At 44.4% G+C, this 27,394-nt stretch overlaps 1 protein-coding gene and 1 long non-coding RNA gene across 2 annotated transcripts; both read left to right on the top strand.

Annotated features, from left to right (window-relative positions):
* Nucleotides 1–7,082: 7,082 nt before the first annotated feature.
* Nucleotides 7,083–15,434, top strand: LOC111941231 (E3 ubiquitin-protein ligase Topors-like). Its single transcript, XM_086869793.1, has 3 exons — nt 7,083–7,086; nt 12,542–13,980; nt 15,309–15,434. The coding sequence occupies exons 1-3, from the start codon at nt 7,083–7,085 to the stop codon at nt 15,432–15,434; spliced, it is 1,569 nt and encodes a 522-aa protein (XP_086725919.1).
* A 6,051-nt stretch (nt 15,435–21,485) lies between these two features.
* LOC147648286 (uncharacterized) lies at nt 21,486–27,394 on the top strand. Its single transcript, XR_015280729.1, has 3 exons — nt 21,486–25,709; nt 25,827–25,924; nt 26,198–27,394. It is a non-coding gene; the product is annotated as an uncharacterized LOC147648286 (long non-coding RNA).

Genomic DNA, 27,394 nt, shown 5'->3' with positions numbered 1-27,394 from the left:
AGTAGTTACAGGGTGCTTAGTTGCTGGCTGTGGTTAAACCACACCAGTCCTCCTTTGGACCCAAAGTCAGGCTCAAAAAGCTCAGATTATGTCAGTCTAGACTGGAATGTGCTAGATTAAACTTTCAGCTGTTATGGCTGTTTAATTATTAGTCAGCAGGCTTGAGTGCTTGCCCACAGGGCTCACTCGTCTGACTGTGTATTGCAATCCAGTGGTTGTTGGTGGCTGCTTGCTGTAGTGCTGTAGTGCTTCTTATCATCTCACTCTGCTGTGCCTGGGAACATTTTGATAACAGCCATGATGCGCCTGGGCTGGCAGGTGGCCAGGGCATTGCAGCTGTCTGCCACTGTCCTGGACAGGCTGCTTCCAGTATGAACTTGAGTCAAAGGGACTGTGACCTGTGGATGAATCCACAGTACAGGGGAAGAGTGTGAGAAGTCCTTTTCCTTAAGAAGAAGGAGGGGCAGGAGGTGGTCCCCGTGATGAAGCCCTGCAGCCACTTCACATGGTGAAGCCATGGTCAGGCAGGCTGTCCCTCTGCATCCCATGGAGGACTGTGGCGGACCCTGTAACTGCTATAGCAGGAGCCCCTTGTTGCTAGCCAGACTAGAAGCAAGGTGAGGAGTTCATTACACTGTTAAACCCTTCAATCTGGCAGAAAATGCCCACGGGTGGAAATAGTGATGGATGTGCCTTTAAATTGTTGTAACCCATTATTTGAGTTTCACTTACAGGAATTACTCTAATAGGAACCACATGAACCAATGGAGGACAAGTCTTAGAATAAACTGTGCAAATGCAGTAGTGACTTGACCTGACCTAGCTTTAGGCCACACTACTACACCACATCACCTCTCCTCTCCTATCCTGTCCTGAGTGACCAGCAGAACAGACAGAGCCCCAGCTCATGGGCCCTGAAATTAAATCAATTGACATTCTATGGACGTGTTAACATTTGATGGGCATTTTCAGGCGATGTCTATAGACTAACAGAATGATATCTGTGTATTATATCAAAATATGGAGAGGGGGTGGGGTTGTCAATGAGATTCTGTTAAATCATGTAGAACTACAGCATAAAGTAAATTGTATGAAGTATGAAGTTAGGGTTAGGGTTATGTACTGGGTTCGGCTGGGGTAGTTTTCTTCACAGTGGCTAGTTTGGGGCTGTGTTTTGGATTTGCACTTAAAAGAATAATGATAACACAAAACACCTTCTGTTACTGCTGAGCAGGGTTTCCACACAGCCAAGGCCTTTGTTGCTCTTCACCCACACCACCAGGAAGGAGGTACACAAAGAGTTGGGAGAAGATAGGACACTGACAGGACAGCTGGCCTCTGTGGACTCAAAGGATATCCCACACCTTTGTGGCATCATGCTCATATATAAATCTGGGTGAAGAAGGAGGAATCAGTGGGGAGGGTATTTCTTTTCTGAAGTCACTGTTATGCATAATGGAACCCTGCTTTCTTGGAGATGGCTGAACACCTGCCTGCCTGTGGTGAAGCAATTCTTTGTTTTGTTTTGCCTTTTTTTTGTTTTGCTTGTATGTGTCTTTTGCTTTACCTATTAAGCTGTTATTATATCAGCCCATAAGGATTTTTACTTTTTCTCTTCTGATTTTCTCCCTGATCCTGCTGGAGGGGGAGTGAGAAAGCAGCTGCATAGTACATAGCTACCTGCTGGGCTTAAACCACACCTATGAAGTTTTAAAGCCAGTTGTCTCATTTTTTAATACACTGATTTAGCTCTCTCTGAAAAAGCTGTCTATGAAGCTGCTCACTGACAGTGTTATATATTTCACCTCTCCTTTTTTTTCAAACTCTGTTCAGCATCTGCTCATGTGCTTGCTCACAGAAGTCAAGAATAACATAGAAACCCCCTCAACCTGCTTCTGGGATTTAATAAGAAAGGCTTTGTGTTAATATATTGCATCCACCATCTTCTTCTCACCCAAGAAGATGCAGTTCAGAACAGAATGCCTGTGTTTCCTGTCATATTCAAAATTATACAGCAAATAATGATGTTTAGGCAGCATTAACCATTCAGGTGACATCACCAGAGATGGCTAAAGGAATATATGCATAATGCTGATGAAATCTCCCTCAGATCTTTTTTTTTCTTTTTAATCCTTTTTAATAAAGCACAGCTTATATATCAGAGCAAGACTGGTTTATTAGTCCTGAAGTGGTTTGTTTGTTTAGGTTTCAGGGGGTTTGTTTGGAAAACTGTGATCAGCATGCTTTTGATTAGCATAGCTAAGAGGACTTTTGTTTAATGAAATGATTAGTTGATTCACCCAGGTATGCAGCCACACTAACAGCTGCTTTAATGGAGACAAAAGATTCTCCTTCAAATACTACCTTATCTCATTAACATGAAACAGTACCCATGGATACATGTTAATTATAAGGTTGATAAGAATATGTAAGGACAGCTTAACCTGGTTAAGTTGAAAGTTGTGGAACAGATTTTCTTGAGTGTATCCCCATGGCACATACAGGACAGGCAAGGGATCAGGCCCAGACAGCATAGGTTTAGGAAAGGGAAGTCTTACTTGACCAACCTGATCTCCTTTTATGACCAGGTGACTCACCTGGTGGATGCAGGAAAGGCTGTGGATGTGTCTATTTTAACTTCAGCAAGGCCTTTGACACCGTCTCCCACAGCACACTCCTGGCAAAGCTGGCAGCCCACAGCTTGGACAGGAGCACTCAGTGCTGGGTTAGGAACTGGGTGGATGGTCTGGCCCAGGGAGTGGTGGTGAATGTTGCTGCATCCAGCTGGGGGCTGGGCACCAGTGGTGTCCCTCAGGGGTCTGCGCTGGGACCGGTCCTCTTTAACATCTTCACTGATGATCTGGGATCAAATGCATCCTCAGTCACTTTGCAGATGACAATCTGTGACACAGATGCTCATGTGCTGGAGGGCAGGAAGGCTCTGCAGAGGGACCTGGACAGCCTGGATCCGTGGGCCAAGGCCAGCTGTGTGTGAGGTTAAACAAGGCCAGGTGCCAGGTCTGCACTTGGGACACAACAACCTTGAGCAGAGCTGCAGCCTGGGGAAGGAGGGGCTGGAAATCAGCCCAGAGGTAAAGGAGCTGGGAGTGCTGGTTGACAGTGTCTGAACATGAGCCAGCCATGTGTCCATGGTACAGGCCAAGAAGGCCAATGGCATCCTGGCCTGTACCAGAATTAATGTGGCTAGCAGGAACAGGGCAGTGACCATGCCTCTGTACTTAGTGAACCACATCTCAAGTCCTGTGTCCAGTTCTGGGCTCCTCACTGCAAGAAATACACTGAAGTGCTGAAGAGTGTCCAGAGAAGGGCAATACAGCTGGTGGAGAGTGTATTAAGTTCTATAGGAGAAGCTGAGGGACATGGGATTTTTAGCCTGCAGAAAAGGAGGCTCAGGGGTGACCTCACTGCTCTCTACAACCACCTGAAAGTGGGGATCAGCCTGTTTTCCCAGGCTGCTACTGACAGGAGGAGAGGACATAGCCTCAAGTTGTGCCAAGAATGGACATCAGGATGGATTTCTTCACTGAAAGGATGGTCAGGCATTGGAACACCCAGGGAAGTGGTTACACCACACAGAAAGCTCAGACATAATTGCTTCATTCTTGCATTACATGCTGTTTGAAAATGGAGGAATTGTGCGATTTCTAGAGCCCTAACAGAACTTTCTGCCTCTTTAAAAAAAATCATATGCTTTCATTATCTTCTTTATTATTTATGCAGTACCATCTGTAACCTAAAGGCTATATAAATACAGATTTTGGTAAACAACTGCAAGTTCATGGTAAATGGAAACCATACAAACTTTTAAAATCCCAAGATGACAAGAAAAAAGATGCATATAAAACCTAAACGCAGTACTTCAAACTACTTCAGACAAGTAGCTCCAGGTCACCATAGACCGAGAAGCAACAACTACAGCTGCTGTGGGGGAAGAATAAAAACGTTGTATTTGTGGTATGAGACGCGGAAGGATAAGGGAGAGAGACACACACACACATTCAACACTGAGCCCAAAAGACATATCAGGGGGTGATATGTCAGGAGACCCTGTTCAGTGACATTGCAAATGCTTTGTCATTAGAAATACTGAACAGACCTGGAATTGTTTTTTCTGCCTTGTTGTGCTGCCAGGTATCTTGTAAGAGTTTGGACAGATGGGTTTAATTTCCCTATCTGCAAACACAGACGGTGAGATTTCTTGATACACTACCACTTCAGATCTCCTCTGCTGTTCGTTGCTGCAGTCTTCCATCTCTCATCTTGTGCCGTGACCACAAATGATTCTGTGTTTCCAAACAGAAGTCAATATTACAGGACCTTGACTTGCCAAGAGAGGCTTGACAAAGCTGTGTTAATACATGAACACAAGCAACCAAGAAACAAAAGTTCACAAAGCCTTGTGGAAGCTAGACGGCAGTGTTGGCACATGCTCTAAGGCACGGGCAAGCTGCTGCTCAGGGTTTGCACAGCGGGCTCTAACTGTGGAAACTGTTTATGGGAATTGTGTTTTTGTCATCTGAAGAAAAAATTCTTTATCATCTCTGAAACTTCAGACTCAAAAACAACAACCACAAAAGGGGTGCTCAGGGCACAGGACAATGCAACAGCCAGGAAGGCTCAAGTGAAGTTCCCAAAGCATAAAGAACACACCATTTTCCTTTATAGTAAAAGCCGTTTCCTCCCTTTAATTCAAATTTCCACATGTTAGTAGAGGTCCAGTTGAACAGTGACACACCACTACATGAGCTTATCACTAAGAGGAAGTTACAGTTTTTGAAATGGCTCTTTAAATTCAAATGAAGGAGAGGTGGAGGGCTCTGCCACAAACACTGGAAGAGACAAATGGTTAAAAAGATAAAGACCTTCAAAGACCATATGTTGCCCCAAGCAGCCGTTAATCGATTTTACTGTGGTTCAGTGAGTCTGGCTTGCTTTTAACGGTTCATTTGGCAAGTTGTTGCTGCAGTGATTTCTAATAATAATAATGTCATAATAATCTTTCAACTGGGTACAGATGTGTGGCTATTCAGGATTGCTCTAAAAGTGATTTCTGGACTCGGAGAGATGGAAAAACATAGACAGTAAGTTAATTTAGTTCCTTCCTCTGTGGCACACATCACACTTAAGAACAGAAGGACAACAGTCACTCTAAGGAAGAGGAAAAGGCATTTTCTTCCACTCATTTTGAAATAATTGCAGCAGCTAAGAGCACAACATGACCAGTAGACAAAGACAGCATTTACTTTGTTCACACTACGTGTGTTACTGATTACAGTCATTAAGACAACAGATTTTTACTCAACAAACTCTTTTTTGGTAGAGTGGTTTTCACAGTTCTGCATTGCAAATGATATAAATGGTATTTTGAATTTATCCTTGCACTGATTCAAGCAGCAAAGTAATCACTTAAAAATTATGAACATGATGAACTGTAATTAGGGCCACATTTTGTTTTTTATTGTGAACCAAAAACTCAGTGCCAGCATTAAAGCACAAAAGGAAAAGGAATTTAAACCCAAACAAGTGAAATAATTTGCTGGTTATGCAGCTTGATAATCATATCTTTTTTTCATCAGCTGCAGTCATCCTGCTGTCACTCCACATTGCTACAAAGGCTCTCAAACACAGGAAAACACACTCTGTGTTCTCTATTGTCACTTTTCAGATGTAACTGTGGGTAGACAATACATTTTGCAGCAGGTAGAAGTGCTTATTGCAAGAAGGAGGAATTTGTCCCACACTCTCCTTTTCAATTCCTTCTCCTTTTCCTTCCTTTAGAAGAATAAATTCAAAACCCATACAAGTTATTCACCTGACTTGGGGCAAATAAACCCATCAAAATAAATAAGAGCATAAAATTTTAAATATCAAGCTCTGTGTAAACATCTGCACTAGGCTTAAGATCCGTGTTAGACATGAAGCTTCCCATGACTGTGATAGTTGTTCGCAGTGACTTCAAGGTGACTGTTCACATACAAACACATGTGCTGACCGTCCAGGTTCCTGAGGTAACGCAAATGAATTCAGCTTTAGCTACAAACAAGCACCAAACTAAAATCCTTGCAGGGTTGCTATTCATTATTTGGTATTTCTGTATCACTAGGTGGTACCTTTTGAATCATAAATTCACATACCAGAAAGGGACCAATTTGGTTTTTACTTATGCGTCAACATGTGTTATAAGTGAGGTGGAAAATTACTGTGAGGGCTGTACACGTGTTGGGAGCCGAGCAGGGCAGGGAAAGCTCCCACGAGCGGGCTGCGAGTGACCCGACCTGCCGGTGGGGCAGGTGCCCGGGTGCCTGGGCAATCGGGCTCCGGGAGGAGCCGTAACGCACAAAAGCAATTAACTAGCACACAGCCCAGGTCACCGTGCTTTAGTTTCTCGGGGGGATGTCGGCTCGGCCCTCCTCGCCCCCGGCCTCTCCCTGCCTGCGGTCCCGCTCCCTGTCCGCGCCGCTCCCCCGCGGCAGCCCGTGCCGCCGCATCCCAGCGCTGCGGAGCTTCCCCGCCCGGGGCTGCCCGCAGCCGGCCCGCACCGACCCCGCCGCCCCGGCCGCCGCCGTGCCCCGGCCCGCTGCTCGCCCGCCCGCGCCGGGGACGCGCCGCCGCCGCCGCCGCCGCTCGGGAACCGCGCCCGGACGCTGCGAGAGCTGCGCAGCCTTGAGCTGCTCGCAGCTGCCGAGCTCCGGCCGCTCAGCTGACCCTCGGCGGGCACGGCGACCTGGCCCCGTCTGCTGCTTCTGCCTCGCTTTTTCCCTCTTTTCTCTTCCACCTGGGTACGAACGCTTCCCCTTCTTTATCGATAGACAGCTCTCAGATATAATACTGCCGCGTTTGCACTTTATTTTCGTCCAAGGAATCTATCTCAAGAATCCTCCTCCCGTTTTACGGCAGGGACACCTGAGTTGAGATGAAGACAGTTTAACTCCTAGAGAAAGTAGGAGTCAGAGTTAAAGAAGTGAAGCAAATCAAGGAATTCATTCTTGGCTTCCCACAGGCAGGCAAGTGTTCACCCATCTCCAGGAGATCAGGGAGATGCTGCTCATCATGCTTACATCATGCGTAAGGATGACTTGGGAAGACTAACGCCATGAATCTCAACTCCCTTTCCTTCCTCTTCCACCCCCAGATTTGTGTGCTAAGCATGGCACTGTAAGGTATGGCACTGGGATATTCCTTAGGTCAGTTGTGTCCCCTCACAATTCCTGGCACAGCCTCCTTCCTTCAACCTCCTCACTGGTGGGGTAGGTGAGGAGCAGCAAAGGCCTTGGCTCTGTGCAAGCACTGTTCAGCAGTAACAAAAACATTGCTGTGCTATCAACCTGTGTTTATCGCAAATCCAAAACAAAGCCCCATACCTGTCACTGTGAAGAAAGTTTTGGCTACCCAAGCCAAAACCAGCACACAGACCATCCTCTTCTCCTCATTCTTAGATGCCTGCATAAATGATGACTAGGTTTTGTAACCTTGAGCCTTTTTAGAGGAGTGTCTAACCTGAAGTGCTGTCTGACCCTGGTGCCTCTGTATGGATATGCCTCTGGTTCAAGGCAGGCTGCAAAGCTATGCCTGCCAGCCTCCTCCCCACACAGCACCCACACCAGCACAGGCAGCAGCTGGGGTCTTTCTCTCCCACCTTTCTCTCACCTCCTGCTATGTACTGATCTTGGCTGCTGTATCTCTGCACAGGTTTTGTTCTGCTGGTGCCTCAGAGATGGCTTGGGCTCCAGGTTGTGTCTCTTCAGACTGTGAGCCCATTACAAATTAGTACAATATCATATCTAAAAGGGTAGAAGTAAATTTGCACTTTCAATTTTCAGGCCATAAGGGGCTGATGCTTCATTACCTAGAGTCTGGCATCAGGCACAAAAGTTGGCTGGTGTCCAAAGGAATATCTGTGGGAGTAGTTTTGGATTATAGGATTCTCAGCCAGATCTTAATTTGCTTTTTACCTTGTGCCAGATAGGGAATCTCTGTGAGGAGCAGACATTGGAAACTGTTTCTACCTGGGCCCAGGGAGTGGGCATATGTCATGGGGTGACTTTATGATGTCTGTATCCCCAGTCACCCGGTTTATGTTACATATAAGTTCTGCACCTTTAAGACTGGCTCTGAGAGTGAAGCGGGGAAGAAGAAGCCGCACTTTGTGTTGAGGAAAAACATCACTCCCACACATCCCGCTCCTGGACGGTGCTGTCTGCAGCACAAACACACTGCAGGACAGGGCTTTCCTTTGCTTTTCGTTAGTTTTAGCTAGCTGAGGCAGAGAAGTCCCTGGACTGGTTTTCTTTTTCTTGGATCTGTTCAAACCTGCTCTGGACTGAAAACCCAGACACATACCGGGATCTCACACCTGTGGTCCATCAAGCCCTGGGTCTCGGCACTTTCCAGCATCAGAGGGACTGATAAGAGACTGAGCGAGCCCAGCTACACCCCACAACAAGGACTTTTCTGGATGTGCCATCTCTTTGAACAGCAAGAGGTTTTATTGTTTAACATTACTCAATTTCTATTAAATAAACAGGTTCTTTCCACTTTTCTCTAAGGAAATATTTTCCCGAACCAGTTGAGGGAGGGGCCGCTTGAATTTGCTTTCTGGAGGGACCCCATTCAGAGGTTTTCTCCCAAATTTGCCCTAGACCAGGACAGCATATTAAATTTCCATATTCAGGATGACCTCCTGACTGTGTGATAGCAACAGAGACCAGGGGAGATGCAGCTTCTCTTCCTCAGCTTTCCCATTCTCTTGTCTCAGTTTTCTTCATCACCCTGTCCCCTTCTCCTTCCTCCTTAGTGTCTGCATGACAGTGATCCATATGGCTTTAACAGAATATCATTAACCTGCAGCACTACGGAATGCTGGTGCTTTCTTAAAAACCTGCCACTTTCTATTTTTATGGTCTGTGAAGTACAGGCAGCTCAGACCAAGCTGAGGGGCTGACCTGCTGCTATGTACTGATCTTGGCTGCTGTATCCTGCACAGGTTTTGTTCTGCTGGTGCTTCAGAGATGGCTTGGGCTCCAGGTTGTGTCTCTTCAGACTGTGAGCCCATTACAAATTCATACAGTATCACATACAAAAGGGTAGAAGTAAATTTGCACTTTCAATTTTCAGATATACATATGGAAACAAGGATGCCTTTGAAACTTGAAAAAGAGAATGGGGGTTTGCTCTGTTTCTGTATTTCAAATTCTCTTCTTGCCCCACCCTCATCTATTTTTTGTCCTGCTTTCACAAGTGCTGCAAGAAATGAGCTAAGTTTTCTTTAAAACACAACAAATATGATGTGGCACAGCACGAGTGTGCTTGTGCTCTCCTTCCACCACACTGTAACTTCAACTTGTTCACATGGCTTTTTAAGCAAGAGTATGATAATAGCTTTTATCATATGAAAAACAAGGACTCTCCATTTTTGTCTCAGTCTAGGTTGCATTTTCCTTTTTTAGTGGCTGGATAAGCAAATATTTGCTGCATTTATTTCATGTGGTTGCTTTCTGCTCAGTGTTTATGTTATCTCTTTATGTAGTACTATGCCATGTAAATTTGGATGGAGAGGGTGTAGATTTTTATATTGCAGGCTGGTTGCAAACATTCCTAGCATTTAGCAGCTGTTTTTCTGGCAGCCAGTTTAATCACGTGTCCATGTAAAGGAAAGCACACGTGATTATATTTGTAAACTGCCTTTTTGTGATTATCAAGATAAGTTATTTCACCTCAGAATTAAAAAAAAAAAAAAAAAAAAAAAAAAGTCTTAAAAACTGTGGAATCCAGCTGAACACCTAACTTTCCACACTCCAGGAATGCTAAAATTAAACAAATTAAATAAAAAAATAAACCTTTAAACCTTCTCAAATCACCAAGTTTCATCTTAAAAGGCTCCTCAAATATCTAAAGCTCAAAGCATGTATATTGTACCTTTGTGACTGAAAACCTTTGGGGGTTTTGCAGCAGTTCTTAACTTTTGTACTCCTGAAACAGAGGAACATAAGACATAGTATCAGATTTTGAGATTTTATATATTCTCTAGTGAAAGTTGCTTATGTAACTTAAATGTGTACCATCCTCCTGACTCTGAGAACTTGCCACATTTACAGAGCATGATGGGGCTCTGAAAATCAGGCTTTTCCATATTGGCTGTTTATATGTCTAAAGTATGTTTAATTTAAAAAAAAAAAAAAAGGGAAGATAATTAAATGGACAAGTGGCTGCTTACCTGGGAATACTCTGTGCTTGCAGAGCTGCAGTTTGAATGGATCTCATAATTTGCTGCTATTTATTTATTTCATGACCTGACCGTTTATAGGCAAGTACAAAAAGAGCTTGTTTTTTTTTTTCTTTCTCCGGCTGCAACATAATGATGTGGCATACAATAAAAGCAGCATTTCCACTGCATACAAGGAGCAGAGGAGGGAGCCCCAGAAGCCCTTCTGTGTGCAGGGCTCAGCTGTCATGGAAGCAAGAGAGGATGTGAATTAACTTTGTTATTCTCTCCCTTATGGTCTCAACTTGACCTGGCTCATCCTCTATAAGGAGCTGCTGTTATAGTAGGATGTCACTTCAGCCCCTGTTCACAGTGTTTGCTGTTTATTTCAGAGACAAGGACAAATAATTTTAGGGTAACTGGCTAAGGCTTCTGGTGAAATTGTATTTCCATACAAATTCCCAGTTAAATTTTTCAGTGCCGGATTCTGCTATTGTCTTACACCAGTTTCTGCAGTCTTGGGTTGGAACGCTTTTTCTGACTTTATTCAACATGGGAAAGCATAGGTTATCTTAGTAGTGTTCATACCTGCCTTGGAAAAATCTCTTTTTCCAAGGTTCCCTGTTTCTACATTCAGTACATCAATACATTGCAATGAAGGACCAGAAGCTGCCCAGGATCACAAAGCAGCACCTTTGTCAGTTTTGAAATACCTACCAAAGTGTATTACAGGGATTCTTGTAAGTACTGTCTTGCTAGTATCCTTCTCTCAGAAGGATGGAGTCACTGCTGGTTTTACTGCTCTTCTTTTGAGGCACTGGAGTTAGTCACTGTGTGGACAGGCCGGAAGCTTAGACATTGTGACCTAAGAGAACAACATGCATGAAATCCTTTGAAGGTTAAAAGTTCTGTATATGTGGTTTTCCCTATTAGTGAGTGTGAAAGGTTTTCAATGCTGTCCTTGCCTATCTGTAAAAGCATGTGATATAATTTCTTCCCTTTATCAGGATTGTTGGTTTTGCTTTTTCCAGCTCACCTTCCTGCTTTTGTAATGGCTGCTGCTCCCAATGCAGCTTGCATCTGCTTTCTACTGTCTCTGCTGTCTTACAGTTCTAAACTGACTTCAGCCTTGAGCAGAGCCAAAAGCAAAGCAGATCCTGGCCACAGAACAATATTGCCACATGGACCATCTTTGAAATAACAACTTTGGTTTCTTCCTTTGCTTAACAGCTTCTGTTTCAGACCCTTTTTGACCCAGTTCTCACATAGCTTGAGAACTCATTGCTCACTTTGTGTCTGCAATATGGCTCACTCTGTTCAGTGATTTCCACTTGACCTTTCCAGTTTAACTTGATTCTTTGCCATCAGCCAGCCAAAGGGAAGGCATTGAGTGTATTTAAGGCGTCAGGTTGCTAATGTGGGCACTGTTTGGCCATCATCCCTGCAGGAGCGTGAGGAATGATGGGAGGATGTACAGCTTACTGGTAGAAGGCCATGCATTTCAGAGCTTGAAGGCTTTGCATAGGAGAGCCTGTGCCAGGGAATATTAAATATTATTCCATGTTCAGAAATAAAGGCAGATCATGCTAATTTTTTTCTGTCTTCCCTTTCAATTGTTACCCAGGGAACTCCTAAAGAGGGGCATGCAATTTTGCAAATACTCAGTCTCTTTGGTAAGTAACTATACGGTGTACATATTTGATCTTTTTGATTATGATACTTGTTTAGACTGTATATCTTCTTTCATGTCCAGGAGACTGAGTCTGTGTTATTGCTTAGACGATAATAATTAATTTTCATTTAAAGCAAATTTCATTTTTTTCCCTTAGAACATGATTATTTCATAAAGTAAAATAGCTCACTAGATGCAGTGAGAACTGTGTGGCTTAAAGAAGCAATTGTGGAAGCTAAACTTTTTATTTCTGAGATTCTGACTCAATTCCCATTCACATATTAGTGAGCAATGCTGCCATCCAACAGCTGCCTGCAGCTCATATCAAAATGAGATGGCTGCTTAAGACCAGTCCTAGAGACTGTAGGGAACTAAAGGAAAGGAAAAAAAAAAAGTAAGACCCTCTAATCTCTAATGCAAGTTGGGACCCTGTGGGCACCCTTTGGCTAAGAGCCAAGAGCAGAGACAGGAGATGCATACAGAGCATCTGCTTCGAAAAACTCCTGATCTTAGTGAGTAAACTCAGCCCGTCCTTCACAGGTCAGGATGTGACTCATACTCCAAGGTACTTTGTGGCAGGAATGACCTGACTAGCCAAATGGTAATCCTAAAATGTGGGAGGAACTAGGTGCTTTCTGTTAGCTGAGAGATTACAGAAGAAAGCAATTTTTCTCCAAAAGCCAGCACCAGTAAGCTGCCAACAGATGCATCTCCCGACTCCAAATGCCCCATCTGCCTGGATAGATTTGACAACGTTGCATATCTAGATCGCTGCTTGCACAGGTTCTGCTTCCGCTGCGTCCAGGAATGGTCAAAAAACAAAGCAGAGTGCCCACTCTGCAAGCAGCCCTTTTTTTCCATTTTCCATACGATTCGTGCTGAAGATGACTTCAAGGAGTACGTCCTCAGCCCTTTAGAAACTAGCTCCTTTGCCAGCCCCGATGGCCGGAGATTTCGTTACCGCACTACCTTAACGCGGGAGCGCCGCGCGCGCAGTTCCCCTTCCCGGCGGATGCTGTCCCCTCCAGATAACGGGATGCTGTTTGAAGGGTTGTCGAGTGAGCCGCCGCGCCGGAGACACAGAGAGATTCAGCAGATGATCAGGAGGCTGGCCTCAAGGAGAAAGGCCAGCGCAGAGGGCAGATCTCTGCGACAGATCCAGGAGGAGGACATGATCAGCTTCCGCAGGGCTCTGTACCGCACTGGCGTGCGCATCCGCAGCATTCAGGACGGTGGCCGCTATCGAGAGATTTCGGCAGAGTTCTTCCGCCGCAACCCTGCTTGCCTGCACCGCTTGGTTCCTTGGCTGAAGAGGGAACTTACAGTCCTGTTTGGTGCCCACGGATCTCTGATCAATATTGTGCAGCACATAATCATGAGTAACGTAACTAGGTACGATCTGGAAAGTCAGGCCTTTGCTGATGATTTAAAGCCATTTTTGCTGAATCGGACTGAACACTTCCTGCATGAATTCATCAGTTTTGCTCGTTGTCCTTTTAACTTAGAAGCATATGATCAGCATGCCAATTATGACTGTCCTGCACCATCGTACGAGGAAGGAAGCCACTCAGACTCCTCGATTATTACAATATCTCCAGATGTGGTGTACCCACAAGGGCCAGATACTAGTCTGTCTGTACCTGGTCTTGGCCAGGCTCCCTGGGATGATGAAACTCCAGGGCCTTCCTATTCCATTTCAGAAGAGGTTCGTGCAACCATAGCTTCTCCTCTGGAGTCCTCAGAAAGTTCTGATGAGGACTCTGCTTCAGGGAGTCGGAGAACCAAACTGCAAACTGGCTTACAGGCTCATGCTGACTCAAACGACAGTGGCTCTTCCTCAGACAATTGTGTCATTGTTGGGTATGTTAAGCCATTAGCTGAGAGAACCCCAGAAGTGGTTGAGCTGTCCTCTGACTCTGAGGAGTCCATCAAGGAAGAGAAAAGGGAAGATGTCAAGAAACAGCTACCAGTCCAGTGTCACAGCTGGAGTGACAGTGAACCAAGCAGGAGCTTCTCACCTCATTCCCCAACATACAGGGAGGATGTAGGAAGTTGCAGAAAAGATACAGTGAAACTAAAAGACCATGTGAGCTTGTCTTTAGAGCTTATCTTCAAAGCTTGCCTGTCATCAGAGTATTGCCAATTTCATACCTTGATTTTAAGTTACTAAAAAGCTGCCTATGCCTGCCAGGAGATAATAAGAAAAAGACTGGAATGACTGGACTGGGCAACGCACAGAAAATACTCAGAAATGCCTGAATTCCAGGAAACGGAAGCTCCTCTGTGAAAATGTCTTTTCAATCAATTGTAATTACAGCTGTCCACTGATAACCTCAGGGCCAGGTTGATGAGATATTAGATTAATGCCATCAGGTGTGCTGGACTTCACAGTCAGACTGATTTAATGAGTTGCCTCAAAAGGTGTTATAACGGATGTGAGTTAATCTCCTCACTGCATGACTGACTGGATCTCATTGTTCAAAATCAAGTTGCCTAATCTGGCAGACAGTGCAGCCTGGAACATCAGCTCAGCAAGCAAGGCTAAACCATTGGAAAGTGTCTCTTCTAAAGGCAGAGGTGTGGTTCTACCTTGACATGGTGCCAGAGACCCAGACTTGTTCACCACCACCAAGGCACCACACCAAGAATGGGACACACCAGGAGCAGGATGACCTGGAGTGGAGCTTAGAGCTATTTCTTGACAGCATGTCCTGATAGTTAGAGCTGAGTGTGGAGGCAAGGATTGAGGAGGAGGCTCTTTGTATGGGTTTCAGAAACTGGTTTATTGTCTGAAGGGGTCAGGGACAAATAGCAAAAATGAAAGGGGTATAGGGAATTATATATAGGGGCAGTTCAGGGGGTGGTTACAAATTCTTGACCAATAGGGAAAACTCAGGGGAGGATCAGAGGGTGAGATTCACTGAGTTCCAACAAATGGGAAAACACAGAGGGGACACAAACTAACGAGCAGATGAACAATCCACTGGGGTATTGTGGTTTAGAGGAATTCCAAAGGGGAGGTCCAAGCCAGGGGTTCGTACAAGGCAGGATTGACAGGAACTCACTGGAGCAGGTGCAGGGATCAGAGTGGATTGACACTCAAGGGGGAAAGCTTAACATAGGACTGACACCCCAGGGGGGAGGGACAGAGAACATTCTGGGCGAGGAGGCAGGGCTGTAACACGGATTTGCGGACGACTGGGGGGGTACAGCTTGGGGGAAACCAACTGAACTGAAGGGTGACAGAGCATACTAAGAGAACATAATATGTACAACACAAAGAACACAGATTCACTGCAACACTATCCAATGCTTAAATACTATTTTATTAATACTTTAATTCATGAGTTAAAGTTATGAGTTATGAATATCAGGGAAACAGCTCTTTAATGTTTGCAGCTTTATTGGAAACAGTCGGGGAAGAAGGCCCGTGGGGTGTGCACACACCACCGCTGCTCCCAAGATGGTGTGGAGGAGGAGGACGTCAGCTCCATCATCCGGCAGGTCTGGGTCTCCTGTCTAGCGGGAGTTTCTAGCTAGACACTTTAGATTCATGGTCTCTATGGCACTCTTGGCTCTTAGGGTGGTGAAGCTGAGAAGTTTTGACCAGAGCCTTGATGTTGTCCCATGTCTCTTCTGGTCAGAGGTGTTACTCCAATTCTTTATTTGCACAGTGGCTCATTGTTTTAGGGGTCCTTGCTAGGTAATTCTTTCCCTGCTAAGTGTTGTGGGAGTCCCATATTTATATATTAGGTGAGGTAATCTCCTTCTCTATAGTCTTAGGTAGTTCACCATCTTGGATGAACGTGGAGCGGCAGGGGCAATAGCCAGTGGTAAGGGAGTTAACACTGGAGCAACAATTCATAACTGATCATTGAAACTTGATTTACCTAACAATTCATTACTAACACTGGAACTTTTTAACAACTCCTTAACTATTTATTCTTTACTATTCCCCCCTGTTCTTCTTTGATCAGGCTCAAACCTGCATCAATTAGCAATTACTTCTTCTTGAAATTACATTTTCTTAATTTTTGATATTGGTTGTAAATTTGCTTGGCATCTTGATGTTCTTGATCATTTATTACCATGATTTATTTCCTTTCTATTAAGCCCCTTTGGTATTGTTAGGCTTGCTTGTACAGCAGATGTTACAACTCAAATTATACAGGGGAGTATGCAGGGTAGGAGGATTAGACTAGTAATTATACACAAGACAAAAAAAGTTATTTTCTCCTACCAGTTCCCTTTTAATGACCAGAAATTATCCCACCAGCTAGTATCGAACATAGGGGTCCACTTCTCTAGCTCCAACATGGGCTAGCTTCTGGATGTCTTTTGAAATATTTTTAATGACTTCACTTCAGTCATCTATTTCTAGGCAGCATTCAGAGGAGTTGAATTTTCTACATATGCCCCCTTCATTGGCTAATAAATAATCTGCTAACCTGATTTGATACACTACAGTTCTAGTCTGGGATAGTTTGTCACTTACATGGGCTAAAGCTAGGGAAGTCTTGGTTTGATACCATTTTGAGTACTGTCTGCAATCTTATAATCCAGTTTAATAAATAAATTTGGGTTCAGTATCCCCAGGACCCATCTTGAGCCCAGGTTGCTGGCCCATAAGCGTGAATTATCTCTTGGAGGGTCCACATTTTGTTTTTCCATCTTTGCATTCCTCTGGCACTGTTGGACATGATGTAGAAGTGTGGGTTCAATGCAGCACACCAGAATGAGTTTCTAGGGAAAGGGGCCTTTATTCTCTGAACTTTTCAGCTTTTATAGGGTCTTACGCTACAGGTTTGTTTTACATGATTGGTCAAGGGAACACCACCTCTTGTCCCATTGCTGGGACAAGAAAAAAACACGCTATCTGCAGTTTTACAGAACTGTTTTGAGAAAGTAAAATGGTTTACAAGTATCATCCTTGAGCAAGAGATCTCCCAAGAAACTTTCCCTTGGGAACAGATCAGCCATTGACAGGCTGTAATTCTCTCTGGCTCAGAGAAAACCAGGCCCACATTCCTCCAATTTCAATTAAGTTTCATTTTCATCAGCCAGGTTTGTCTAAATCATCATGTATTGGGACCCCCTAGGTTTGATCCAGACTCTTTTGAAGGTAGGGAATACGATGGTTTAATAATCCCGATAGTACAACTGCCAGTCCAATCTCCCGTCAATTTAGTGTAAGGCACATTCCCGGATATCCAAAACAGGTGTTCTCAAGCTTCCCAAAAGATGTCACTGAGAGTCATTGGAAACTCCCAGTACTTGTATACCTCTCTCACTCCCCAAAATGGATTTATTCTCTTTCTGGCACATTAATGTAATTTATATCTTTCCTGGTAGATACACCCAGTTTCTGTCCTCTCAATGGACCAGTATCTATTGGGTTATTTAGGGATCCACCTTAAAATAGGATGCTTTACTTTTAAGTATCTCTTTTACAGAACATTTCCCCTACCAGGGTTTTATACATTTCCCCCTTTCATAGATACACACTCTTTTCCAATTATTTTAGACTTTAATTCCCACAATTCTTTTCCCCTCTGTCCAATAGTTGGTACCTTCTGTCTTCTTTGTACCCATTCTAAGATTTCTATTGGTCCCAAGCTGATCCCTTCCCAAGGCCAGACTTCAGCCATGTGGGTAATCCCACAGATCCAACAATCCATTAAATTTAATTTTTACTGATCTTTTCTACTAAATTGATTAACAACTTTTTCTCACAAGATGCTTCTAGGTTTTCTCTCTCATTCATTGATGTTATTATTTTCTTTTACCAAGTCTGATACACCTTTGAACTTCAAACTTATTTTCAAAGCAAAGCCAAGCATCTCCTATAGGACACTCCCCAAGTAATGATTGCCGGTAAGTGGTTATGTTTCATAAAATCCAGTAAGTCTTCCTGTCCTCTTAACAGGTTGCTAACAGAGAGAGGTTGACATAGTTTTAGTTTAAATTAGTATGTACTCATATTAGAGATCTGGTTTCCTCTCCCTTGTAAAGATGGCAGTAACATTTAGTACATGGGCTCTTCTGACTTCCTAGTGTGTCTTTGACAAGTAGGATCAGTAAGAGCATTCTCAGCAGTCTGGTATGAGGCATTCCTCCATACTCTGTGACCACTGTGTTGTATCTAGTGATTGAAGTGGTTATTTTTAAGTGGAATGTTTGCTCACCCAGCCTTGCCTCCTGGTTATGTTTCCCTCCTACAGAAGACCCCACTGGTTTTAGTACAGGGTCTTTTATTCTCTCAGTGCCAATACTCTCTACTTTTTCCCTACCAATTTACTTTTTGCCCTAAGGGGTGTTCTATAGGAGATTGATTTACACTAAGATTGGAGTCAATCAGGTGGAGAAAGAGGAAGTGGGATATTTTAACCCTTTTAACACAAAAATATGCATTGCTACAATTTTCAACAATCTTTAACACTTTGTTTGTTTGTTTGTTTGTTTGTTTGTTTGTTTTAGCTATAAACAGTCTTTAACAGTCTTTAGGTTTCCTCTGGAGGATTAGCTTTAGATCATTTGAGTACTTGGTCACAGTCTACTTGTTAGAAGATTCAGTAGGTGATGTGGCTGGTTCTGACTCTTCAGTGGGAGGTGGCACAGGTCCTTTAATCCAGGTTATATGTGACCACCCCTTCTCCTGGGTCTGTATAGCTGTATTGGTGGTGAGCAGGACCTGAAGAGGGCCTTCGAACTTAGAAGTTAAAGCTGCAGTGTTCTGTGGTTTAACTAATACCCAGTCTTCTGGATCAATGTAATGTACCTTAGTGTCTGAGGGAGAGGTTTGGGGAAGATAACCTTTCTTCCTGAGATCTTCTAATGTATGCCCTATGGCCTTTAGGTATTTTGGGGTGGCTGCCTCCTCTCCTGGATAAATTCCAGTGCTATATGGGGTTATCAAGAAGGGGAGTCCAAACATAACTGTGTAAGGTGACACTCTGATATCTGATAGGGCCCTTGTTCTTCATCCTAACAGTGATAAGAGTAGACACTTAAGCTAATCCATCTGGGTTTCTGCAACTAATTTAGTTAACACGTTCTTGATGGTTTTATTCATTCTTTCTACTCTTCCGGAGCTCTCGGGATGACATGGGTTATTCAATCTCCATTTCATTTCCAAGGCTTCAACGACTTGTTGTAAGACTTGGGCAATAAAATGCGGACCCCGGTCAGAATCAACATTATTTATTTACCCATATTGGAGAATGATGTTTTCTAAGATTGCTTTTGTGACCACTTGTGCTGGCTCTCTTTTGGTTGGGAATGCCTCCACCCAATGGGTGAGGTGATCCACGATTACTAACAAATATTTAGTAACAGGGGGCATTTCTGTAAAGTCTACTTGCACATTTTGGAACAGCTGCGGGGCCAACTCTCTTCCTCCAGATGGTATTATTCTCATTACTTTCTGATTAATTCATTGAGAGGTTAAAAATCCTTTAGTAACTGCTTTTGCTACATCATATGCTCCCATATAAGAATCCCACATTCTTATTCCTGCAGTTCTTTATGGTTCCTTGGAAAGTGGTCACACAAGCCCTGTATTCCCCAATGGCTCAACTTGTGTAAGTCTGCCATCATCTTTCGAGTTAAAGACTTATTTAAAATTCGCTGCCCGTCAGGGGTGCACCACTCTCCATCCTTCTGTTGCCCTCCCATCTTTTCTAACTCTTCTAATTCTTTCTCATCAAAGACTGGTCTTTCTTCTTTTCTCTTTTCACTTGGTGTTCCCTCTATTTTAAGAATTTTAAATGGACTCTCTTATTCTAAGGCCACTTCTTTCACTACCTGATCAGCTAATCGGTTCCCCTTAATTTCAAGGGTGTCCCCTTTTTGATGTCCTTTTATGTGAACTATGGCTATCTCTGTTGGCTTCCTTAGGGATTCTAGCACCAATTTTATTAGCTCTGCATGTATTAAATTCTTGCCCTTAGAGTTTAAATATCCTTGTTCTTCCCATATTTTTCCAAATGTATGGGCAATCCTGAATGCATACTGGGAGTCGGTATAGATGGTTCCTTTGTCTTGTTCTAGTAAATCCAGCCCTCTCTTTAGGGCATAAATTTCACAGCACTGGGCAGACCAATTCAAGGATAGCTTTCCTTTCTGTTTAACTTGTATACTCTGTCCGACTATGACTGCATACTCTGAGGCTCATTTACCAGCTACTATTTGTGATGACCCATCTGTAAATAAGATCCTCCCATATGGGAGGGGCTCATCCTCTAAATCTTCCCTCGCTTTAGTTTGCATCTTAATAACCTCCAAACAGTCATGCTTCAGGTCAGTTAACAGCTCTCCCATAAGGAACTGGGCTGGATTTAAACATTTCGAAGTGACTAATGTGAGGCTCTCGGTACTTTTTAGGATTACTTCATATTTTAGTATTCAGGAGTCAGACACCATGGGGCCCTCTGACTTAATACAGTTTTCACATTGTGCAGGGTATGAACTCGGATCTTTCCCCTCAAGGGAAGTTTCTGTGTGTCTTCTGTTAAGGTAGCTGTTGCTGCTATCACTTGTACACAGGCTGGCCACCCTCTGGCTACTGGATCTAGTAACTTGGAAAGATATGCAACTGGCTTTCTGAACCCCTCCCCAGTCTTGTGTAAGGACTCCATAAGCTATCTCCTCTTCTACATTTACAAATAGATGAAAGATTTTTTAAGGTCTGGCAGACTTAGTACAGGGGCAGAAGATAATTTAGTTTTTAAACCCTGAAGCTGTTCTTCATCCTTTGAGGTCCAGGTTAACAGTTTTGTGTCTATTAATTCATCATATAGAAATTTAACGCTTCTAGTGTACTGATTGAGCCATAGTTTGCAATACCCAGACAAGCCTAATAATTTTCTAACATCTCTTTGTCTTTGGGGCAGGGATTGTCAGAATTCCTGAAATTCTCTCGGGGCTTAACTTTTTGTACCCTTGGCCAATTATATGTCCCAAATATGTTACTTCCTGTTCCACAAATTGCAGTTTCTTTTGCGATACTTTTAGACCTTTTTCCCCTCAGAAATTTAGAAGCTGTATACTGGAACTTCCAACTTTGTCTGGTTCTTCTCCTGATACAAGTAAATCACCAATGTATTTTAAAATTTGTACCCCATTTTCAAGTATAAACTGTTCCATGCGTTCTTCTTAGAGCTTGTCCAAAAAGATTCAGGGGTTCTGTGAACCCCTGGGGAAGACACATCCACCTTAGCTGCTTTTTTTTTTCCTTTCAACATCCATTCAAAGACAAACCTTTAAAATTTAAAAACCTTTAAAATGCCTCTCTGTTAGAGGAAGGCATTTTAGAACCATGAATGCCCCTTAGGTACTTGGCTTAAGAGATTATATGGGTTTTGTACTACCAGGTCCCTCACAACCATTATTTTATTAACTTCTCTTAAATCTTGCACTAGTCGATCTAGACCTTCCACCAGCCTTCCTCACCACTAGTATGGGAGTATTATGTGGAGACATGCGTGGTTCTAAAATGCCTTCCTCTAATAGTTGGCCAATTACTAGGGTTAGTCCTTTCTTTCCCCCTGGAGAAATTGGATGCTGCCTTACCCAAATGAAATGTCTTTCTGCATTTCTATTTTTATTGGTGGAATATTCAAACAACCAAGTCTTCTCTCTCCTGCCCACATGTTTGGGTTGATTTAATCTATATCTCCCTTTGTTATGACCATTATTTGCACTGCCATTTTTCCTTCCTTTGGGATTACTCCAATTCCCAATTTGATCTGTAAATCACATCCCAATAAACTGCAACCTAATTCAGGGATATAGATGACATTAGCTCGATACTCTCTTGAATTTCCTCTAATTTCTACATCTTCTATAACCTGGGCCTCAAATGGTTCTCCCTTGGCCCCTGGTACTTTGCAGACTTTTCTACTGACTGTGACCCCTGTTGGTAATTTAGTCACACATGACTTGTCTGCCCTTGTGTCAACTAAGAATTCAAACTCATCACTCTGGGGACCGATCTCAAAATTTACTAAGGGTTCTTCCAGATAGTTCATTATATTCCCCAGAGCCCCTGACACCCCTAGTCGTCTCCTTTCAAGATTTTCTCTAGAATTTCTTGCTCCTGGGCTATAGCTTCATCAAATTGGAATTTCTTACAATTTCTTTTTAGGTGTCCTTTCTCTCTGCAGTAATAACAATATTTGTCACTGGGTAGAGCCCCAGCCCCTTTTGGTTTAATATAACTTTTTTCTCTCTTGAGTGGTTCTACTGGCCCAGCCTTGTTGGCTCCTTGTTGGTTCCTCCGGCTATGGCTACCATAATTTTAGCTTTTGTTTTCATCTTCTCTTTTTCTCTCCTCAGGTATACCCTTAAGGCTTCTCTCAGTAGTTCATTAACACCTTTTTCCAATCCTCTATTCTTTCTAGCTTTAGTCTGATATCTGGCCAGCGTTTAGTCACAAACTGTACCTTGAGGAGGACCTGGCCCTCTGGGCCATCTGGGTCAACATTAGAGTAAAGCTGGAAGTTTCACCTCAGCCTGTTAAACCATGCTGCTGGAATTTCATCTTCTTCTTGGGTGCCATAAGAAGCTAGCTTGGTGTTACTCCCTCTAGGGACCGATTCTCTTATCAGGGACCAGTAATCTCTCATATTCCCTCTCCCTCTCCCTTCTTCTTTATTAGGATCCCAGTTGGGCTCCACTAAGGGCATTTTCTGGTCACCTAGGGGCCTGGGTCAGTTTTCTCGCTCCCACATTCTTATTCCTGCAGTTCTTATTAATCTAGTCTCTTCCAGGGAAAATAGAATGTTAAAGACGGAGTTTAATTCTTCCCATGTATAAATATTAGGACCCAAGAATTGATCAATTTGATTCACTATTCCTATCTAGTCTTCTACCAAACTTCCCAATTATTTCTTAAAGTTCCTAATTTCAGACACAGTTAAGGGAGCGTTTACAAAACCGATCCCATCAGCTATGCCGCCCATGGGAACTTCTCGAGGGGGAAGTTTTTCCACCTTAACTGCTTTGGACCGGGTGTTACAACACGGTCCATCATCAGTTATGGATGGAACTGACTGTCTCCCTCGGGCATGAGATCATGAAACGTTGTTAGGCTACTTGTCTGTGGTGGAGGAGGAAGAGCAGGAACTTGCTGGTGAATAAGGGGTGCATGAGATGGCAGAGGTAAGGGGACAGTGGGTGAAGGGTAAAAAGGGCAAAGAGAGGGTTGGGGGGGGTGGTGAAGGTATAACTGGGTTAGGGGGCGGTAAAGGGATGGCAGCTGGAAGAGTAGGGGGAATTGGGTGCACAGCAGGAGGAACTGGAGGAGGGATTGGAGGTACAGCAGGGGTAGGAGGAAGTAAGTAGTCAAGAGGGTCCCAGTTTTTGTTAACTTTCTTTGCCTCTTCTTCTACTTCACTAGCTTGCTTGCTTTCCCTCTTCTAGTTTATAGACTTGTATTTTTTTCCTCAGAGGCGTACTTTAGCCCACAGGTGATGTACTGTATCTGCTCTATATCTGGGTCCTCCTGAGTACTCAGATTTTGATGTAATTGGATACACAGCCACTTGTCTTGTGTTCCGTACCACGGCCACTCTCCCTGTAAGTTTACCTCCAGCCATATCATTGTACAATAGTGGACCATCTTTGTCTGATCTAATCCTCTTGTTACTTCTCAGTTGTCACAGTTGTTAAGTAGTCTTCCTAAGGGACTATTGGGAGGGATGTTTTTAATCTTTCTCTTAGTCTTTCTTGGGGAATTTACTATCTTACTATAACACTTCTGCATATCTTCTCAATGGGTCTTAAAAACAACCTCTAATGTGCCTCTACTCAAACGGAGGAATACTGACAGGCCACACAATGATTAACAACTCAAGCTTGTTTGGTCCTTTCAACTTATCTCTCATTTTTAGTATTTAACTCAAACATAAACAGTTCAAATAACTCCTTTTGTCTGCTTAACTTAACTGCTTGCACTCACAGTTCCTGCTGTCAAGGGAGGGGAAAGAGTCACAACAAGGGATAATCTTTATTGGAAACAGAATGGGAAAGTGTTTTCACATCACACTCTTCCTGGGCCCAGAACTCTCACTCCATTCACTCCTGCTGGCCTGTGCAAGAGTCTTCTTTTCTCTGCCCTAAGCGTAGATCTGATCACTCCTTGGTCAGACCTTTGGGTCTGGCCCCTTATCCTTGCCAGATCCCACCGGGCTCCTGTGCCTCGCCTCCTTGAGACTACTTAGGTACACTTTCAATGCCAAGGAGCCCTTAGTGGTAGAGACTCGGAGCCTTCACTGTCTGATTCTCCCTTGGACAGACTGCCCCAGCTCTGGAACCGTATTATATTTGTTAGATAGAATAAAGAAGTCACTGAAAACTCTCTGCTAGGACCTATTTGCAGTACACCCCCTATTGCTAGAGACTGACTTAAATAGGACCCCCCACTTCCACCTTCCACCTGGGCTTAGCTTGGCCATGCCCCCTGTGGGAATGGTCTCAGCAAAAAGGTAATTTTGGGATTCATTGCCTTGCCTGGCCTGGACTCCCCACTTTAGTACCCTTAGCCCTGGACCACGGCCTCTCCCTGGACCATGGCCTCTAGTGGGTTTACAGCCCTGTGGCACACTGAACCCCCAGCACTACTGTCTGACCCTGGGAACTCGAGGACTCTTGGCTCTACTCGGTGCTGCCAGTGTACTCGGGGCACCCTGAACCCTGGTAGGGACCCATGACCACCTCTCCAGAGATTGTGCATGACTCACAGCACCCTGATCCCCATGCACTTGGAGATTTGTTCAAGGGTTGCATGCAACTCACCCTATCCGAGCCCCCTGCAAGCCTGGAGGTTCGCCTGGGGATGTGTGCCACTCACTACTTCTCTAGGCCTCACTGACCACCTCCCTCAGCATGCCCCAAGGGCCACCTGCCAAGCCTTAAAGGGGGGAAGGCCTACCCCTTTTGTGTGCCACTCATACTTCTGTTCCTCCACAGACTCGGAGGAGGGCCCACCTTATCCCCCTGGGAGGAGCCTCACTCACTCAGACTTCTCTTGCTTTCCTCTGTTTCTGGCTGGGCCCCTTGTGGGAGTCTGGAACTGCAGTACTAGGATGTTCGCACTCACATTGGGGATCTGATCTGCCAGCCCCCATCTCACACACACACACACACACACACACCTTTTGCTTGCCTCCCACTCCCACCACCGGCTTTACTTAATGATGCTATTCTGCGCCATCTGGTCCCAGACTGCTTCCATCCAGTCCAGATAGGGCCAGCTATCCCAGAGGCCCATTAGGGCGAGCAGCCACCTGTCTAGTCCCCAGCCCTCTTCAGGTGTGGCCGAATCCCAGACAAGCCCCCAAGACTGTTATGAATACCAGGGAAACAGCTTTTTAGTGTTTGCAGCTTTATTGGAAACAGTCGGGGAAGAAGGCCCATGGTATGCACACACCACCGCTGCTCCCAAGATGGTGTGGAGGAGGAGGACGTCAACTCCATCATCCGGCAGGTCTGGGTCTCCTGTCTAGCGGGAGTTTCTAGCTAGACACTTTAGATTCATGGTCTCTATGGCTCTCTTGGCTCTTAGGGTGATGAAGGTGAGAAGTTTTGACCAGAGTCTTGATGTTGTCCCGTGTCTCTTCTGGTCAGAGGTGTTACTCCAATTCTTTATTTGCACAGTGGCTCATTGTTTTAGGGGTCCTTGCTAGGTAATTCTTTCCCTGCTAAGCCTTATGGGAGTCCCATATTTACATATTAGGTGATGCAATCTCCTTCTCTATAGTCTTAAGTGGTTCACCATCTTGGATGAACGTGGAGCGGCAGGGGCAATACCTGATGGTAAGGGAGTTAACACTGGAGCAACAATTCATAACTGATCATTGAAACTTGATTTATATAACAATTCATAATTAACATTGGAACTTTATATCAACTCCTTAACAATTTATTCCCTAGAGCAGGTCAAAGGGTGAAAAATACCAAGATGGCTCAGCTACTGTCAACTCCCCATCACCCATGTGCCTCTAAGCCACCCCATGCCCCTTTTTCTGAAGGTAGGCAAGGGACAGAGAACGTCCAAAGTGATGTGGGTCTGCTACCATCTGCCTGCTGTCTTGTGTCCTCCTTCACCCCCTGTCTTTCCATATTCCCTGTTCCCTGTCCAGGAAATGGAAATGCCATGTTGTCCTAGACTCCCCCCTTCCCAAGGTGGCACTGGCCATGCTGTCTGGGTTCCCTCTTTCCCACCCTTACTCCTTCTTTTCCGGCCCCTAAGCCTTCCCTTCCCCCCCCCCCAGTAACTCCTCTGGTTCCACCCGTTTCTCCAGGTGCCTTTTCCCTTGTGGGCGACAGCCCCCTCTAGAAAGTGGAAACTACAACCTGAGCTCCCAAAAGCCAGCATTTTATCAGGACCATCTGGAATGGCAACACCCATGATATCAGTGCCAGAGGCAAGGCAGAGGGAACTCTGTCCCTCTTAAGAGGAGATCAAAGAACTACTCCCCTCCTAAGAAGAAAATAAAAAACTGGAAGAGAATGAACTAAAAAACCTTTATTTTTTATTAACTATCCCCAGTGCTTGATTTTCCCAGCTGCTGTCTGAGTTCTAAGTATTTGTTTTTAGTTTCATTTGTTTTGTGTTCGTTTGTGCAATGTGTTTTGTTGTTGGGTGCTAGTGTTTTCAGTGTCTCACAAATTAAGGCGGGTACTTGAGGGGGGGCTAGGTTTTCTATTGTATAAGTTTTAGAAACATTCTAAACTCCTAATCAAAGTTTAATTTAAAAGGGCAGTTGTGAGGTGCTCCCTGCCCGGGGTGGGGGGAAAGATTTAGTTTCAGATAAAGGTTGATAAAGTGACAGGTGTGGTTCTTTAAAGCCCGGGAAGAGTGGATTCCATCCCTCTGCCTAGGGGGATGAGCCCAGGAGGAATTGCCCCACCCTGGACCCTCCTGCGCTGGCCTTGTGGGGTGGCAGCCCAGGGAGTTCAGATTGCGCTTGAGCCCCTGGGGTTTCTCCCTTGCTATGTTCCTATTAGACCCCAACCTTAAAACTCCACCCTGGTTCTTTCCCATAAACCCACCACCTTGTCTCTGTCTGGGGCTCTCTGTCTCTGCATCTAAGCTGAGTTTGTTCCTGTGTTGAAGAGATGATTTCCTGAGCAGAAACCCATCTCGCAGAGTCCCATGCTGGTCACTGGTAAACTGTAGCCCCCCTGAACACGATCCTGCAGCCCCGGAACACAACACTTAAACGTATTATAAATATAGCAAAGGAAGAAATAGGCTTTTTTCTACTTTTTTTCCAAAGACATGACTTTGCATCTGCTGAGCTGATTGTGTCAGGAAGGAGAGTCAAAATTTAGTTTGGTGGATATGGCCTTGTTTTCTAAAGGGCAAGTGGTTTCAGAAGTCTCTACCTTGCATTTTGTCCCCTGGGAGGGATGGGGGTGTGTGCCTGATTGGACAGTTCTCTACATTCACATGCATACCATCAATTTTTATATTTTTTTTTCATTTGCGTTTTTCA

This window comes from Cyanistes caeruleus, chromosome Z, assembly GCF_971803275.1.
Source record: "Cyanistes caeruleus chromosome Z, bCyaCae1.hap1.1, whole genome shotgun sequence".
Taxonomy (NCBI): Eukaryota; Metazoa; Chordata; class Aves; order Passeriformes; family Paridae; genus Cyanistes; species Cyanistes caeruleus.
The sequence above is the reverse complement of the archived record's forward strand: the minus strand, read 5'-3'. Positions and strand labels throughout refer to the sequence as shown.